The sequence below is a fragment of the Vombatus ursinus genome, unplaced genomic scaffold, assembly GCF_900497805.2.
Source record: "Vombatus ursinus unplaced genomic scaffold, bare-nosed wombat genome assembly UNPS02009205.1, whole genome shotgun sequence".
Lineage (NCBI taxonomy): Eukaryota > Metazoa > Chordata > Mammalia > Diprotodontia > Vombatidae > Vombatus > Vombatus ursinus.
This window is the reverse complement of record NW_020948983.1, coordinates 53035456-53052087: the sequence shown is the minus strand read 5'-3', so window position 1 is coordinate 53052087 and position 16632 is coordinate 53035456. Positions and strand designations below refer to the sequence as shown.

Here is a 16632-nt window from a genome sequence, read left to right as displayed (position 1 = left end):
ACCAGATCCCAAATTTTGTTGTTGTTGTTCAGTCATTCAAGAGATATGCAGTCTTGCTCTTTGAGACCCCGTGCACCATAGCATTGTAGGCCCTTCTATCCTCTACTGTCTCCCAAAGTTTGTCCAAGCTCATATTCATTGTTGCCATGGCACTATCTATCCATCTAATCCTCCACTCTCCTCTTCTCCTTTTGCCTTCAATCTTTCGCAGTATCAGGGTCTTTTCTAACGAATCTCATCTTCTCACGTGGCCAAAGTATTTAAGCTTCATCTTCAGTATTTGACCTTCCAGTGAAGAGTCAGAATTAATTTCTTTTAAGTATTGACTGATTTGATCCCTTGCTGTCTGAGAGACTCTCAAAAGTCTTCTCCAGCATCACGGTCCTAAAGTGTCAATTCTGCATTGTCAGCTTTCCTTATAGTCCAACTCTCACAGCTATACATTGCAACTGGAAAAACATAGCTTTTGACTATACAGACCTTTGTCAACAAGATGATGTCCCTGCTTCTTACCATGCTGTTCAGATTTGCCATAACATTTCTTCCAAGCAGCAAGCATCTTTTAATTTCATGGCTGCAGTCATCATCTGCAGTGATCTTTGAGCCCAAGAATGTAAAATTTGATATTACTTCCATTTCTTCTTCCTCTGTTTGCCAGGAAGTGATGGGACCAGTTGCCAAGATCTTTTCAAGCTCATAGAAGAAATGGAGGGTCAGGAGAAGCAAAATGTTACTAATAAACATTTAGTTAGGGTAAATTCCATTTACCTAGAATTTCTTCATGTTTAAAGTGCCTGGAACACTGCCATGTATCTCTGGGTGAGTGGGCATAATAAATGTTAGCTGGGGAAGATGATGCATTTGGGTAATCAAGCTACATATGGCCATTCCAGCTGTAGTCTTTAATATACCGTTGGGGCAGCACATTATGTTACTTATCCCCTACTAACAACCATATTAAGCTGAAAATATGTTTTAGAATAAAATTAACTTCTCGTGTTTTATGTAAATCAAATTTGTGGTTGTAGTTAGGATTTTTTTTTTGTTAGCTTTTCGGGGGTGGGGTGGGGTAATGCAGATGTGACAGCTTATATGCTTTTGCATTCCATCTGCCCTTAGACCATGAGGCTAAACTGATTACTCTCATTTAAAAAAATAATTAAAAATTAATAATTTAATTTTAAAACTTCTTATTCAATACTAATACAAACCAGCTAAACTGGCTTATAAGTATTTAAATTTAGGTTAATTAATTTCAACACATAAAATATCACTCTGGCCATTTTCTTGTCTTCTGCCTTGCCAACCTAGGGGCTATCTGTCTTGATTAGTGGGCAAATCCCCATAGCCCATGAAATCTGCATGACCCTGGCTCAGAGCAGAGCAGACCTAGAATATCACCTTAGAATATCACTCCACCTTGTAGCCATTTCCACGCTATTGGACAGTACCTTCTACAACTTCCATTTTAGGGAAGCCAGCTATGCTCACTCCTTCGTGCCTCGGGGCTCAGCTCCTGACTCTCTAGTCCCCTCTTCCCACTATGTCCCCGAGCAGATTCCTCTTTCCAACTTCTTCCCCACTCTCTGCCTTACCCCCCTCTTCTCTGGCGGCGGCTCAGTAAATAAAATGCCCAGGCTGGAGTTAGGAAGAGCTAGGTTCAAATTTGACCTCAAACAGTAGCTGTATGACCCTGGGCAAGTCACTTAACCTCTGTTTCCCTCAGTATCCTCATCTGTAAAATGGAGAAAATAAAAACATCCATCTTGCAGGGTCGCTGTGAGGATCATGTGAGATAATGATTATAAAGCGCTTAGTTCCCAGAACATAATAAGCATTATATAAATGTTAACTATTCTTCTTCTTATTTTCAGCTTCCTTTTATGTGTTATCTTCTCTCAGAATGTAAGCTTCTTGAGGGCAAGGACTATTTTTTTACTTATATTTATATTTCCAGTGCTCAACATAATAATAGCTATTAATAACTAATATTAAATACTTTACCATTATTATTTCTTTTGTTCCTCATAACTCTGGGAGGTAGGTAGTATTATTATCTCCCTTTCACAGATGAGGAAACTGAGGCAAACAGGGTTAAGTAACTTGCCCAGGGTCACACAGCTAGTAAGTATCTGAGGCCAGATTTGAACTCAGGTCTTCCTGATTCCAGGCCTAGCACTCAGTACCACCGAGTTGCCCTGGCATAGTGCCTGGTATATAGTAAGTACTTAATAAATGTTTATTGACTTAACTTGATCATGCTTTCATGCTAGCCATCTTCTTGACATTCTACCTGTATACCATACTCCCGCCCCCAACTTTTCTACCTCTTATTCTGGGAACCATAATTATTCCCTAGTTCCCATTCTCCTATACGTATTACCTCCCCTTATTAAAATATAATTACCTGGAGAGATAGTCTCACTTTTAAATTCGCATTGCTAGTGTTTAGCAAAGGACTTGGCATATAGCAAATACCTCCTAAATGGTTTTGCAGGCATTCGTTTATTCACAACAATTTCTCAGTCATTCCCCCTTAAGTCCCTATGAGGATTCCTTATCCATTCATTGTCATGCAATCTTCCTCCTGGGTCTAATTATCCCAGTCTTCCTCTTTTACTTTGTATTCTTTCGGAAAGGTCCTTCCAGATTTCATTGCTTTCCTCATATCTGCCTGTTTGTAATCTCATTAGACCATTATTTTACATTACATCAGTGCACACACCTATTGTTGGTCATTTAGGTTTGATTTTTTTATTATATATAACACTAATGTGAAAATCTTGGCACAGATAACCTCTTTGTTGTTCTTGATAATACTTTCATTGTACATTCCCTATAATGGAATTATTGGATTGAAGGATATGGATTTTTTTTGTTTATTTATAACTTTTAGAGACAAAAGGGAAATTAGGGGCCATATAGGCTAACTCCCTGGGCAGCTACGTGGTGCAGTGTTAGAGCAAGAGAGTTATTCAAATCCAGCCTCAGACACTTACTAGCTGTGTGACCCTAGGCAAGTCACTTAACCCTATTTGTCTCAGTTTCCTCATCTGTAAAATGAGCCAGAGAAGGAAATGACAAAGCACTCTAGTATCTCTACCAAGAAAACCCCAAATGGGGTCACAAGGAGTTGGATATGACAGAAATGACTCAACAATGACACATTCCTCTGGGGAAAGAACATTAAGGCAGTTGGTAACTGCCCTTCATTTCATGAGATGGATAGCTCCCTTAGAAAGACAAGGTCTGGGCCAGGCCTCATCTCCTTAAACATCATTATCTCTCACTAAATTCTCCCATCTCACTAAATAGCTCCCTATTCTACAAAATAAGGGACATCTTAAAAAAGTTTTTTAAGCTTAGAATACATCCTTGTTCTTTTGTTTTTCTAGCTTTGTGGTTAGATCTTATTGAAGGAGTATGGCATAAATATAGTGTTATACTGGAAGTCTGTAAGAAGTGGGTTCCAATTCTGCCCGTAACTCTTACTAGCTGTGTGACTATGACCAAATCATTTAACCTTTCTGAGCCTCAGACAATGCTCTAAGACAAGGATTCTTGACCTTTTCTGTGTCATGGAGTCCTTTGGCAGTCAGATGAAACCAATGGACCACTTTTCAGGACCATGTTCTTAAGTGCATAAAATAAAATACACAGGACCACAAAGGCAGTCAATTATATTGAAATATAGTTATCAAGATACATGTTTAAAAGGAAAATAAAAATTCCCTGGATTAAGTACCCTTGCTCTAGGACCGTGCTATGTCCTGAGTATGTTGTGGCCTGTAGGGAGAGAGTCCCCGCACTGAAAAGACTATACAGAGCCTTAAGGAGCTCTAATGGCTAGATCTCACTTTTAGACTTAGTCAGTGGCCGTAATCACAGGCTCTATTCCCTCAGCACAGTCCCATGCTCTTGTTCCCTGGATGGCTTCCCTGAGGATGTGCTTTAATCATCTGCGTTAACCATTAGAAGAGGCAACAGAATCTATGGTTATCACACTTGAAGGAAGCAGGGAGACCACCACCTTCTGTTGCAAAAAAAAAAAAAATTATCTGGATGACAGATGGGACAAAACAATGCCAACCGTGCCATTTGTGAAGCCTGTAAAATGTTTGAGAGGGGAGTCAAGTTATTGACACAGATAAGGAAATAATCTGAGTGAAAGTGCATTCATAATAATTGGGGGAGGGGTATGAAAGAAGTATCAGTGACCTCTGTCTTGCCTCAGTCACTTATCAGCTCTGAGATCCTGGGCAAATCATGTAACTCTCTGAACCTCAGTTTCCTCATTCATAAAATGAAGAGATTGGACTGCTGGCCTTTTACATCCCTTCCAGCTCTAAAGCTATGATTCTATTATCCTTAGTACAATATAGTCTCCAAGGGTAGAGAACAGCATGGCCTGGAGAAACCGTAGCCAAATACAGTAAGTGTGTGCCTGTCTTCCTTCAGTCTGGCCACACCAGGTTAGGCTTATCAGACTTCAACATGTCATGTCCCCTGTGTGAGGGACAACCCTGAGGAAGATGAAAAGAAAGATCATTTCTGCCCAGTGAAAACCTGTGAGGGGTGAAGATGCTAGAGTTTCTGCCGAGCAAGACACATTAAAAAAAAATCCTTAGTAGGCTTGAAAAATAGGTTTCAGAAAAAAAAAAAGCCTAGCAGGGAAAAAAAAAAAGGCAAAACTAGCAAGAGAAAAAACCCAGCTGAAATAAAGCAAAACTAACAAGAAAAAAAAAGCCTAGCAGAAAAAAAAAACAAAACACAAAACTAGACCTTTGTAGAAAAAGGAAGCCTTGATAAGTATTTTAATAAATCCTGTCAAGTGAGGATTATGACAGCACAGTTTGAGGTCTGGCATGTGTTTGGAATTTTGAACAGGGCACATGTTTGATGTCTGTTCTTGGGCTGGAGAAAAGACATTAAGCATTGTGCATTTAAAGCACAGTGAGTAACAGTCATTCTGCATATTTTCATTGTTTAACAAGGCTTACTGGAAAGTGAGACAGCCTCCCAGTCAGGAAGACCTGGGTTCAAATCCTGGCTACCTAACCCTGGGTAAGTCAACTTGCATATTGGCTGCCTGATCCTGGGTAAGACATTTAGGTTCCCAGTGCCCTGCCCCAGACAGCTCTTAATTGTGGACAGTTCCTCGTCTGTATTGATTCAGAGAGTTTCCTATGGAGAGATTCTCATACTGATGAAATCACAGTCCTGGACCAAAAAAAAAAACAAAAAACAAAAAACAAAACCAAAAAACTAACAACCCCCCAACAAACAAACAAATAAAACCCAACCCAGCTCCTCAAACAAAAATAAACAAGAGATGCAGCATTTTACATAGGAGAAGGGGATTAAATGATTTGACCAAAGATCAGAAAAGGAAAAGGGTCAATTATTGATGAAGGCCTGGCTCCAGATGGTCAGCCTACTATTCCATTGGTACCCATGTAATATCAAGAGATTGAGGAAGATCCCTGGTATATCCCTGGATCCCCTGTGTAGCATTTATAGAAAGACCTGGACAAAAGTCTTAGACAATGGGATGTGAATTGAGATGAGTGGATAGAGCACTGGGTTGGAAGTCAGAAAGACTTCCAGCTTAATAGGTGCCAAATTAAAAAAATTTTCTTTCTTAATCTCTAGAGCAAGAGTGTGAGGTATTATGTGTAAAAGAAATTACAAAAAAAGCCCTGGGCTGGAAGTCAGAAAGACCTGAGTTCAAATTCAGCCTAAGACACTTACTGGCTTACTCCGAGCAAATAACTTAACTTCTCTTTGCCTCAGTTTTCTCATCTGTAGAATGGGGGTAATATTAGTATCTGCCTCCCAGGGTTGTTGTGAGGATCAAATGAGATAATAATTGTAAAGTACCTAGCACATAATAAGTGCTGTATAAACACTGAAAGTCACGTAATTTTAGAGCCAAAAAGGAACTCGACAGATTCACTAGCACTTAAGTGTAAAACATGTGATGGCATGCAGCCCACAACACTCCCGGAGTGCTGACCAAACCAGATTAAAATGTCACTGGGAAATATCTTACAAAATAAATAAAAATGCAATACAACATAGATAATGTTAATATGTGGTTTTCTAAGTCAATCTGTGGCCTGCAGGACTCCTTATGTACTGTTTAGTGCTCCTATTTCTATCTGAGTTTGACACCACTGCTCTTGCACATCCCCTTCATTTTACAGATGTGTAAGTTGAGGACCAAATGGGTGAAATAGAATGCTGATTTTAAAAATTCCAGTTCAGTGCTCTTCTTATGATCACTCTCTCCCCACAATGCCAAAAGAATTTCATGTTACATCTGTGCACATAGTAAGTGCTTAATAAATGTTCAATTGAATTAGATCCTGGATAAATCTAACAGTATAAGCATCAAATGTCATTCTTTGCTTTTTACATTCACCTCTATTAACTATCTGCTATTTCTTTTTTCTTTAAATTATGTTGCTCTTTTCCCATACAAAGCAGAAAATAATTTATTCCAAAAAGAGACGGAAATTTAATTTAAAATTATTTGGAAAATAGAGTCTATTTTACATATCCTTTAGCCCAGGGATAGTACTGCTAAGCCTATACTCCAAGAGATTTCAAAGAAAGAGGGAAGGCCCTGTACATATAAAAATTTTTATAGCAGCTCTTTTTGTGGTGGCAAAAAAGGGAAACTAAGGGAGTGGAACGTCATTTGGAGAAAAGCAGAACAAACTATGGTATATGGGTGGAATGGAATTCTATTATCTTGTAAGAAATGTGAGATAGCTTCAGAGAGACTCTGGAAGACTTGCATGAATGAACGGATGAAGAGTGCAGTGAGCAGAACCAGAACAGCTTATACTGTAACATCAATATCGTAAAAACAAACATTTCTAGGAATTTAAGAACTGAGAAACACAATGACTAACCATGATTCCAGGGGAGAGATGACAGAAAACACTGACCACCTCATGACTGAAAGATGACAGACTAACATGTAAAGTGAGAAACACATTTTGTAATGTGCCAATGTAGTAATTTTCTTCACCCTCATCTGAATTAATCTTCTGGTGCTAATGAAGCTATAGCCATGCATCCTACTGTAGGAGTCATAAATATATCACTTGTTTTTAATTCAGTGAATGGGGGAGGGGAATCATTTTCAAGTGCTTACCTTCCCAAGAGGAAAGAGAATAATATTCACTCCACTAGTCACATTCTTCTTTATCAAAAGAACTCATACTCCTTTCATGTGTCTGGTATATACTTTGGGTAAAATAGGCACACCTTTTGACAAAAGGTAAATTTTTTTAAGTGTATGAATGAAAAAAAAAAACCTGGTCTTTAGAACAAAGCAAAAATTCAAGTGTAGTGTAAATGTTTAAGGCAGCTGGTCTCCAAACAGATGAGTTAAGGCAGTCTTTTGATTAAGAAGTGCTTTAATAAATAGAACTTATCTTCTTTACCTAGATGATAGAGAATTGCACAGATTATCATTTTCCTCAAGGCCAGCGATGCTTGAAATAACAGATGGTTTCATTTTTAATTTGTGGTCCAAAGAGAGGGTTGAGCTGCACCAGAATATCAGTTAGCCAAAAGAAATAGTAATAAACCACACAGGTCATCAGCATGGCGATGATATTACAACTGGGACCCAGATGCCACTGACTCATCCTCTTACCTCCCCACTGCCTAGGACATGTTAGTTGCAATGATGAGCACCATGAGGCTCAGGAAGGGTCACTGCAATGGGTCTTCCCTGGCCTGGCATCACTCACTAACCTTACTCCTGTTTCTTTTAAGTGTTCAGACATTTTTTTATTCTCATGTTAAGCACATCTATCTTGTCCTTTTATTTGCTGAACTGAATAAAAAAGTCATTTCTCCTCTCTGACTCATCTATTTTAATTGAAGCTCCCCACATCCTCCCTACATACCTGATTCTGGAGCACATCTCTGATAACACTCCATTCTGGTGAGAAATCTGTTTCCATTTCCTACATACCCTCCATACAAGAACTGGAGGCATTTCCTCTCCAGGGGATCAAAGTACCACATTGTATAGTATGCCTTGCAGGATCCTGGATCCTTTTCCGTTAGGCAAGCTCTTTCTGTGCAAAGGAAAAAAAAAAGGTATGTTAGAAGTTAGTCAGTGTGGAAATGAAGAAATTTGGAATCATAGATTTAGAACTGGCAAACGCTATGGAGGTTTTCTAGACTAATGCCCTCATTTTACAGATGAAAAAAATCAAAGCTTGGAATAAAGTAATTTACACAGGGTCATATGGGGAATGGGAGAGCCATGATTTCAACCCAAGTCCTCTGATTCTTTTTTTTTTGTGTGACAAGGTTAAGTGACTAGCCCAGAGTCACACAGCTAGCAAGTGTCTGAGGTCGGATTTGAACTCAGGTCCTCCTGACTCCAGGGCTGGTGCTCTATTCACTGTGCCACCTAGCTGCCCCAAACTCTTAAGGCTGCATTGTTTCTATAGCACGCCAGCTGATTTTCTGTTTAACTACTCTCCCTCTCTCTCTCTCTCTCTCTCTCTCCTTTACTTTTTTTGGAAGATTAGTGTATATATCAGTATATTTAGATAATTATAATAATAGCTAACATTTATGTAGTACTCTAAGGTTTGCAAAGTGCTTTACATAAATGCTCAGGTTAGTGGACTATGAGGCAGAGTAGGAGAGAGGTAGGGATGGAGTAAAGGACAGTCCAGGACTGTTTGGCCAAAATTGCTAAGTGGGCCCTGGTTGATTTTGGAACTACGTCAATCCTTTTGAAATCACTTCACTCTGTCTTGCAGTACCCCCTACCCTTGTCCTGGGGGCCTGTGCCACCATAAATTGTATCACTCCCTGCTCCCATACACATTTTCTAACCCCCTCCATTGAAAGGTTCCCGCTCAAGATTGTCTTCCTCAGGTGTCACCCATACTCTTCTAATCTTCCATCCCACTTATAAATGGACCTGTCCTGCCACCTCTGTTTTCGTAGGGACCTGTTAGGTATTTGGCTACTTTGGCAGACTAAATGGGTAATAGGGTAGTAGGGATCATTGACAATGTCATAGTTACCTTCCCCAGTTAATTAGGCTACATTTTGAAAATGAGCTTTTATGTTTTAACCCAAAAAGTGGAATTCTTTTTTTTTTTAGGCCGTTGGGGTTAAGTGACTTGCCCAGGGTCGCAGAGCTAGTGTCAAGTGTTTGGTCTGAGGCCAGATTTGAACTCAGGTCCTCCTGACATCAGGGCCAGCGCTCTATCCACTGCGCCACCTAGCAGCCCCACAAAAGTAGAATTCTAATGGTAAGAATTTGAGTCATTGTGGCAAATCTGGGTGGTGGATAATTTGGGGCAGAGGTCATAACAAATAACCAGCTACCTACTCTAATTATGGCTATAGCTACTTCTTCCTGAGACCATGGCAAGGCTGTGTTTATGAATATTATCGATAAGAATCAGACACGCGTCTACATTCGTGATTCTCCCAAATCCCCTGTGACACTAAAATTCTTTCAGCAACAGAACTGAAAACTGAAATCCAAGAACACCCTTCAAAAGACCAAGCCCTGGGGCATGACTCCCGTTTTCCTCTCTCTTGAATTCAGAGGGATGGAGATGGCAACAAACAATATAACTTTAGGAATAATGACATTTGAAAATTTCTTTAGGAAAAGAATATAGGCTTAATGGGTTCCTCAAGCCGCTTGATAACCTCTGACTGGGAAATTCTGCCAAGATGAGAGGGCTGGCATGTAGAGAGTTTCTCCCTACTAGCCTGTGCTCATGTTAAACATTTAATGTGTCTGTATCTCTTAGGAGAATCTTCTTAAACCTTACTTACTATCCTCACCACCTCCCTGCCATACTCATTGATCCAGGGACAATGGCCTCCTAGCTGTTCCTTGAACAAGATGTTCTATTTCAGACTCCTGGTATTTTCGCTGACTGTCCTCCATCCTCCTAGAAGAGAGAATGCTCTCTCTTCCACTCTGCCTCCTGACTTCCCTCTATCTTTAAGTCCCAGTTAAAATTCCAGGAAGCCTTTCCCAATCTCTTAATCCTATTGCCTTCCCTTTGTTTATTTGTTTACTATTTATCACTGGATATATCTTATTCATACATAGTTATTTGCATGTTGTCTCCCACTTTCAATTGTGAGTTCCTTGAAGATAGGAACAGTCTTTTGCCTTTATTTGTATCCCCAGGACATAGCACAGTGCCAGGCACACAGTAGGCACTTAGTGAATGTTTACTGACTGACTGATTAGGAAGAGACTAGAGAAGCAGAGAAGGCTGGGGAGTGTTATATTAAAAGTGGCTTCCTGATATTAAAACACTATTGGTTCTTTTCCTTTTTCACTAATCATCTTTGGAGACAGAGCTAGTAGTGTTTAGGGCAGGGTGGGAAAGGGAGGGAGGGAAGGGAAGAAAAAAAAAGAAATTTTCATGAAAACTTTATTATACAATCAAAAGGAATAGCAAGTTGTACACAATAGGTTTGTGCTTTCCTGAGCAATTATCTTTTTTTTATTATACTATGTTATAGAAATGCTTGTTTTATCCCATAAATTAAAAATAAAAAAACACTATTGGCAGAGCTATGAGTTGGTTCACACATTCTAGAAAATTTTGAACTATACTAGAAAAGTTGCTAAATTGTATATACCCTTTGACCTAGTGAAATCAGTGCTGGGAGTAGATCTCAAGGACATCAAAAACAGGAGAAGAAATGTAAACAAATATTTATAGTAGCACTTTTAGTATCAAAGAACTGGAAGGAAACTGGTGCCCATTGATTAGGGAGATGGCTGAACGAGCTTTGGTATGTGAATGTAATAGAATATTATGGCATTGAGAGAAATCACAAATAGGAAAAATTCTGTGAAGATAACTATGAAAGGCTTTTATGATGAAGTGATACAGTATGAAGTAAGCAAAACCAAGACAACAATGTACACAATGACTACTATAATGTAAAAGAAAACAATGTTGGAAAAATGTAACTATGATCAATGCAAAGACCAATCTTGACTTCAGAGAACTGGAAACAAAACATACTTCTCTCCTCTTGTCATGGAAGTGACAGACAGTAAAGTATCGAATGAGGCATACATTGTCAGACGTAGAAAATGTATTTTTTTTCCTTAACTGTACTTTTTTTTTTACTACAAAGGAGGATTTTGGAAGGTGGGTGATTATTGGGAAATGAAAGTGATTTTTAAAAAAAAATTATTTGTTATGGGAACTGGCATAAGCCCAGAGGGCCCCTGAAAGCATTGTTCTATAGGGAGAAAGCTGAGAACATGCTTCCAGGAGAGTAGCGATGATATATAATGGAAGTACCCTGGAGAGACTTGAGTTTATGTGGCAAAGATTCTATAACTAATCCCAGCCCACGAACCTTATGATGAGGAGAACCATTTTCCAACTGGCTATCGAGGCATTCAGAAAAGTAACAGCAACCAGAACTTTGACCCTGTCAAAACAGGCCTCAGTCTTTCTCCACCATTTTCTTTCTCTTCAGTTTTAGGTGAAGGAGATCAATCTGGATCATGTGAGTTTCAAAAGGTCAGAAGAATGAGCCTGTGACATCCTAGTGTCCTGGCATCTCTGCATTAAGGTTTTGTAGCCAGCCCAGCCTTGATTCCCCAAGGAGCAAGGAGTGATTTTTCAGGGTGACTTACTGGGCTCAGCAGAGGGGCAGCGGAGACAAGGACTTGGATGCAAACTTGGTGGGATCAATGCTATGTAGGAACTGTGCTAAAAGTGAGTCTATTCTCCCCTCCATCCTTCTCACCCCACCCTCCCCACTGAGACTGAGGTGGGACAAGGGAAAGTGGGTCCCTGAAGTGTTAGAGGGAGGAGGAGATGTTAATACCTTTGTTCTTGCTTTATCTTTGAAATAAATGTCCCTGTGTAGAAACGAATTCTTGTTAAGTTTATAAATGGAACTGCAATACTAGTCATCACAAGGACTTGTAAACCTGTGGAGACTTGAGCCAATGTAGTTAGGGAAGTGATACCCCTAGACCTCTAAGGGTACCCCTAGGACTCCAAGAGGAGATGTAGCAGCTTGGATCTAGGACAGTGGGACAAAAAGTGCTCATTTCATGTCAATGAGATATTTATTTAAAGAAAAAAAAAGAAAGTTTTCCTATTGTGTGCGTCCCATAGACAACACTGAGTCAATGAAAAAAGCTAAAGTTTAGCTACAAGGTTATTAAAAGATTATTTCACTTCTTCAACAGATGATACAGGAGAGGAATGGATAAGTCTATGGTGATTGGACCAGTAAGATTCAAATTTCAAGAATCTTATAACCAAAGTGAGAAGACAAGAGATGAAGATAAATCTTTACCTGCAGCTGGGGATGAGAAGTGAGTCTCATTTGGGTGTTCACTGGAGGATCAATAGTGATTATTGTTATAGGTAAGAAGACAATGAAACCCAGAAAATATGGATAGTCAGAAAACTGGCCTGCTTGGTTCTGGGACCAATAGTGAAATTGGCTAGGCAAATAGAAATAAAATAAACAGCCTAATTTTCCATTACTCTCCTTTATACTCTCTACATGACAAATTGGACTTTGATCTGTTCCCTGAATTCAGTATGCTTCCTTCTGTTTCCATGCACTTATAAAACTATCCCCCATGCCTAGAATACATTGCTTCACATTTGTCTCTTAAATTCCTTATCTTTCTTCAAGGCTCAGTTTTAGATGTCACCTCCTTGACCCTCCCCTTTTTTAGTATTCTCTCCCTTTTCAACTATTCCTTGAGCACTCTGTCTTATCTCTTCTTTGCTTCTTTCATATCTTGCCTATTAGGGTTGTTATGAGAATAAAATGAGATAATGTTATGTGTGGTGTTTTGTAAACCTTTAAGGCTATATAAATACTAGATATGTCATGGGGGTTGTGGGTGTGTATGACTGGCCAGAGAGGGTCCAGTCCTGAGAATATGCTCAGATTCACCCTTCCTGGTGGGTTATATAGAATATTCATAGATGTTCCTTGTGTGGTTTCAATCTCATACATAGAACTTTGGGGAATTGGTTTCTGGTCATGAGTGACTGAGGGCCTAGTACTGTGTGATGGCAAAGAGTCATCTGGTTGGCTGAAGAGCTGGAAGCACCAAAGACTCAGGAACTAAAGCATGTATACAAAAGATTTAGGCAATCTATTTTTCACTCTCTTCCCTGGAGATTTTCAATTAAGGAGAACTTCTGTGAGCTACGAGGTCACCAGGTGACCAGGGAGTTCAGGATGTCCTGAAGTCCATCAGAGATGGCACTGGTGGTAAGAACTGAATGGTGGCCCAAAAGTCCATCAGAGCTGCTATGGCAGAGTCTACAGTGGGAATATACATCTCTAAATAGTTGAAAGATAGGACCAAGGACAGTGGAAACTTCCGGGATCATGATCTTTTGTGTTGGAGAGAACTTCTGGCTATGGACTCTAAAAAGATACTGGTCCACCAAACCCATAGAAAATTACACCTGTATGGAAGAACCTCATGAGTGAGAACTCCACAAATGGGGGGAAGGAATTCTGGGATCAGGGGTCTGGAGGTGCCCTTGGCTACACATATGCTTACTGCCATTGGACTGTAAATTTGAGCCTATTCTTCCCAGGGACCTTGAATGTTCAAGGGAAGGGTACACCCCCAGGTTGGGGAATATTTGGTAACTTCTGTCTTTGCTATAGTTTCTCAGTAAATGTCCCTTTTGTAAAAACTAATTGATTTCAGTTGGTTGATTGATATTGAGGGACACACCACATAAAGGCTCAGTAGCTACAGTGTTAGAAATCATAACTGTCAAATTACTTCTCTAGGAAGGAATAGTATCTGCCAATCTAGGGACCCAACATGACAGTTAAAGTGAGAGTTGGGTGAGTAGCCCAAGAAGGGGGTACTAAATTATTATTCTTTGTCAATAAGCCATAGCCTCCCAGTGAAGTCTATGCTCCTTGAAGACAGAATATTCAGATTTGTTTGTTTTTATGTCCTTGTATTTCCCGTGTCTAACATAGGGTCTCAACAAATGTTTGTTAAAATAAATTTAATGGAAAGGTAGTGGAACAAATAAAACCTTAGATTTGCAGCTTGAAGAGACCTTCAAGGTCCAGTTTTCTTGTTTTGCAGTTGAGGAAACAGAGACCCAGAGAGGCTAAACAACTTACCAAGTAGAGAGTGGTGGAATCAGGATTTGAACCAAGGTCCTCTGACTCCAAATCCAGCACTATTTCACTCTCTCTTGCTGTGTTCTGTCTTTGTCTCTGTCTCTCTCCCCATTCCCCAAGGGAAAGGGAGAAAAAAAGAGACAGAAATCAGGAAGAAAAAAGAAGGGAAACAGGACACGGTAATGAATAACTTTGTATTGAAGAGCATTTGAGGAGGGCATGTTGCAGGGTTAATGCAAGATGTCTTGGATTATTCTAAACAGATACTTTCTTTGGCCTTTGCAATATTTTATCAATCATTTAACATCTTATGCTCCTGCATTCCCAACCAGCCAGAATGAATTTTAGCTACTCAGAAAGTAAATCTTTTGTGGAGTGTTCTGGATATACTTTAAATTCTATTACTTTTATGAATGGATGAAAAAAATGAAAAAAAAATTATTAAGCACTTACTATGTCCCAAGTGCTGTGCTAAACACTTGAGATACAAGTAGAAAAACAAAGTTGTCCTTGTTCTCAGGTAGCTCACACTCTAAAAGGGAGATACAACACATTCAGCCACGTTGTGAGTGGCAAGGCTCAGGAAGCTTAAGGATGCATAAGGTTGTCTGCCTACAGGAATGGCCCACCACCACTGGGAAGAGTTAAGGGTCATAGTGAAAAGGAGATTCTGGGTTCCCTTTGTAGGAGGTAAGGTAAATAGGGATCAATGTCCAGCCAGGAGGGGAAAAGGGAAAGGGGGTATTGGTTGAAGGTCGGCTGTAGGCTATGGAAGGGTAAAGGTGACACCCTTATTATTATGTTGTTCACTGACCTGAATCTTTTCATAAAACCAAATGCTTTAGAAAGAAAGAAGAGGCTTTCTCAGCCAAGAAGCATGGCTATTTCAAGTTGATTAAAGGCTCCCTAAGTTATTTATACATTCTGGGACATCATCTCATCTCTGAATGCTTTTCATTTAGAGAATGAAAAGGGAAAAAAAAACCCCAAGAGTGACTCAAAGTTTATGGAAGTAACAACAGGTAACTTTTAAAGAAATAAACAGTGGGCCCATTGTGGACTTGTTCTCCCTAGTGATCTACCTCCAGGAGGCACCCTGACATAACATACCAGGCCATTTTCCTAAAGGCCTGTGGGGAGGCCAGTTGTTTACAACTCAGAGACTTATAGAACTCATAGAGTTGGAAGCACCCTTGGAAATTTAATCCAGCAGCCTTATTTTCCAGATAAGAAAACTGAAGCCCAGAGAGGTGAGATGACTTTCCCAAGGTCATATCACTACCTCAGAAAGCACTCAGGCCCTATACTGTCCCAGAGTCTGTCCTGAGGCTTTCTTATTTGCTTGCAGTTGGCACTTCCAGTTCTGGAGAAAACTTTGGAAAAGCATGCGTAGGATCTGCCTTAGCTGCCATTCTCTTTCCAACTTCCTTACTTCTAACCAGGTGCGTGTCCTCACCTGTTCTCACCTATAGGCTCTGTACCATCCGTGCCCTGGAATTGGTTTCTGTCCTAGCAGAAAGCATATAAAAGACTCTTTCCTGAGTGGCTTAGACTCTTGCCTCAGAATCAAAATCACCTTGGTTGCTAGTGTCTCTGTTCTCTCCCTCACCTTGCCCTGTGCCTTTGTAATCTATGAATCTTTTATTTCGTGATCACGTACCTGACCTTTTGACTTACCAACCACCTTGTCTTTCACTTCATTATTCATGTCCGCTACTTCAGCATGAGTAACTGGTGCCTTACCAACTGCTTTTCCTTGAACTCCCATACTTAGAGGCACCCTGACTTTTTTGGTCTATCAGTTTCTCACTTGTTCCTTTGCCCAGTTTTGTGAGTGAATGTTGACTAACCCAATCTCACCGCCATGTCTCAGTCACAGATGTATACCCCATATCTACTCCTTGTCCTCTCCCCATCCCCTAACCCAGGGGTGACACGTTTTAGTGTTTTTAAAAAATTGTTTTTGACCCTAAATCTCAGAAGCAGGACCAATGGTTAGGAAATCCATTTGGCCTATATACCAAAGCAGACCACCACCATCATTGGTGTACCCCTTTATATGTAGCTCACAGGAGCAGGTAAACGTACCGAATTTAAAAATGGGGGTGGTCACTAAAGGCCACTATGCTCATTCTTGTCTCTAAACCTTTCTGGTGCTCTTGTTCCTTCCTACCTGGAATAATTGTCTCTATTATTCACACTTATCTAAAATCTACTTATCTTTCATAGTTCAGACCAAGTTTCACTTTCACTGTGAAGCCTACCCTGTGGAAAAAAAAAGCTTTGGACTGGGAGTCAGAACCTCTCTTTTAGCTCTCCCTCTGCCATTAACTAGCTTTGTGACCTTGGGCAAGTCATTTAAACCTGGTGGGTTTCAGTTTCCTCATTTCCTCCAGTAAAGAGAATCCTGGCCAAGATTAGAAATCCATTTATTGTGTCTAGCCATTGCTT

General features: G+C 40.0%; 1 protein-coding gene across 4 annotated transcripts in view; it reads left to right on the top strand.

The window, feature by feature from the left end:
• The window catches only part of CA12 (carbonic anhydrase 12), a 227137-nt gene that overhangs the window by 40085 nt on the left and 170420 nt on the right, over positions 1–16632 (top strand). For 2 of the 4 annotated variants that reach the window (XM_027851576.1, XM_027851574.1), the window contains exon 2: positions 12248–12376. In XM_027851576.1, the coding sequence (XP_027707377.1) occupies positions 12340–12376 (37 nt within the window). In that variant the 5' untranslated portion in view covers positions 12248–12339. Of the gene's footprint in view, positions 1–9213; positions 9303–11523; positions 11766–12247; positions 12377–16632 lie in introns of those variants that run through there. The other 2 variants (XM_027851573.1, XM_027851575.1) reach the window with 2 other exon arrangements.